The sequence below is a fragment of the Seriola lalandi genome, unplaced genomic scaffold (assembly GCF_002814215.2).
Source record: "Seriola lalandi dorsalis isolate HSWRI2012SDOR001 ecotype SW California unplaced genomic scaffold, Sedor1 jcf7180002055009, whole genome shotgun sequence".
In the NCBI taxonomy this organism is placed as follows: domain Eukaryota; kingdom Metazoa; phylum Chordata; class Actinopteri; order Carangiformes; family Carangidae; genus Seriola; species Seriola lalandi.
This window is the reverse complement of record NW_019525552.1, coordinates 515,932-517,180: the sequence shown is the minus strand read 5'-3', so window position 1 is coordinate 517,180 and position 1,249 is coordinate 515,932. Positions and strand designations below refer to the sequence as shown.

General features: G+C 48.0%; 1 protein-coding gene and 1 long non-coding RNA gene across 2 annotated transcripts in view; both read right to left on the bottom strand.

Annotated features, from left to right (window-relative positions):
- Positions 1-1,249, bottom strand: part of LOC147817164 (uncharacterized) — a 39,899-nt gene that overhangs the window by 2,222 nt on the left and 36,428 nt on the right. The gene's annotated exons all lie outside the window — the stretch shown is intronic.
- Positions 1-1,249, bottom strand: part of LOC111647820 (H-2 class II histocompatibility antigen, E-S beta chain-like) — an 8,106-nt gene that overhangs the window by 2,222 nt on the left and 4,635 nt on the right. Inside the window, exons 4-5 of the mRNA XM_087171576.1 lie at positions 573-735; positions 33-100 (exon numbers count right to left, since the gene is read on the bottom strand). Of these exons, the coding sequence (XP_087027702.1) occupies positions 33-100; positions 573-735 (231 nt within the window). The remainder of the gene's footprint in view (positions 1-32; positions 101-572; positions 736-1,249) is intronic.

Below are 1,249 nucleotides of genomic sequence, written 5' to 3'. Positions count from 1 at the left end.
ACAGACAGGTGAGCAGACAGACAGGTACTTACCCCAGTCAGTAACCAGAGGTTCCTTCAGGCTGGCGTGCTCCACCACACAGGAGATCTTCTCTCCAGACCTTCAACACAAACCAACATGTTTCTGTCACACCACTGATCTGGACCCAGCTGGACCAACCAGAACCAACTGGACCCAGCTGGACCAACCAGAACCAACTGGACCCAGCTGGACCAACTGGACCAACTGGACCCAACCAGAACCAACTGGACCCAGCTGGACCAACCAGAACTAACTGGACCCAGCTGGACCAACTGAACCAACTGGGCCCAGCCAGAACCAACTGGACCCAGCTGGACCAACCAGAACCAACTGGACCCAGCTGGACCAACTGGACCAACTGGGCCCAGCCAGAACCAACTGGACCCAGCTGGACCAACCAGAACCAACTGGACCCAACTCTACCTGGACCCAACCAGAACTACCTGGACCTAACTGGACCCAACCACAACTAACTCGACCCAACTGGACCCAACTGGATCCAACCAGAACCAACTGGACCCAGCTGGACCTGGACCTGCAGGTGGACTCACCTGGGTGTGTACTCCAGGTGAGAGTGGACCTGGTAGAACCAATCACCATCTGCCAGCTCATCAGTGGAAGTGACATCAGAGGAGACTTCCTGTCCGTCTCTGTGCCAGCTCACTCTGATCTGTTTGGGGTAGAAGTCGAAGACGCTGCAGACCAACATGGCAGGATGTTTCCCAGCAGGGGGCGTCGTGGAGCTCATGACCACGTAGGGCTCAACTGGAACACATATTATTATCATTATTATCAATACTATTATTGTTGTTGTTGTTGTTGTTATTATTATTTTGTTGTTGTTGTTGTTGTTGTTGTTGTTGTTATTTTCTCATGCAGTTTTATCTGCTGCAGCTTTAATATATAATATATATATAAAAATATCACAGTTAATGTCAAACAACAGATTTATAGTTTTGATTTCTGGGAAAACGAAGCAGAAAATCAAAAGATAAAATGATAATTGTCATTAACAGTGTGATGAACAGCAGCAGCTGCAGTGACGGTGTTTCTCCACCAGGTGGAGACACAGACTGTGACATCATCGTTAATGAGTCCTGACGAACCAACAGAGAAAATATGAAGCCAGAAAAATAATAATAAAAACATGTGGAACAAACTGAGTGTGAGGTTCAGTCGGTGGATGAACCTGAGGTTTAACCTGATGATGTCACCAACACTCACCTGA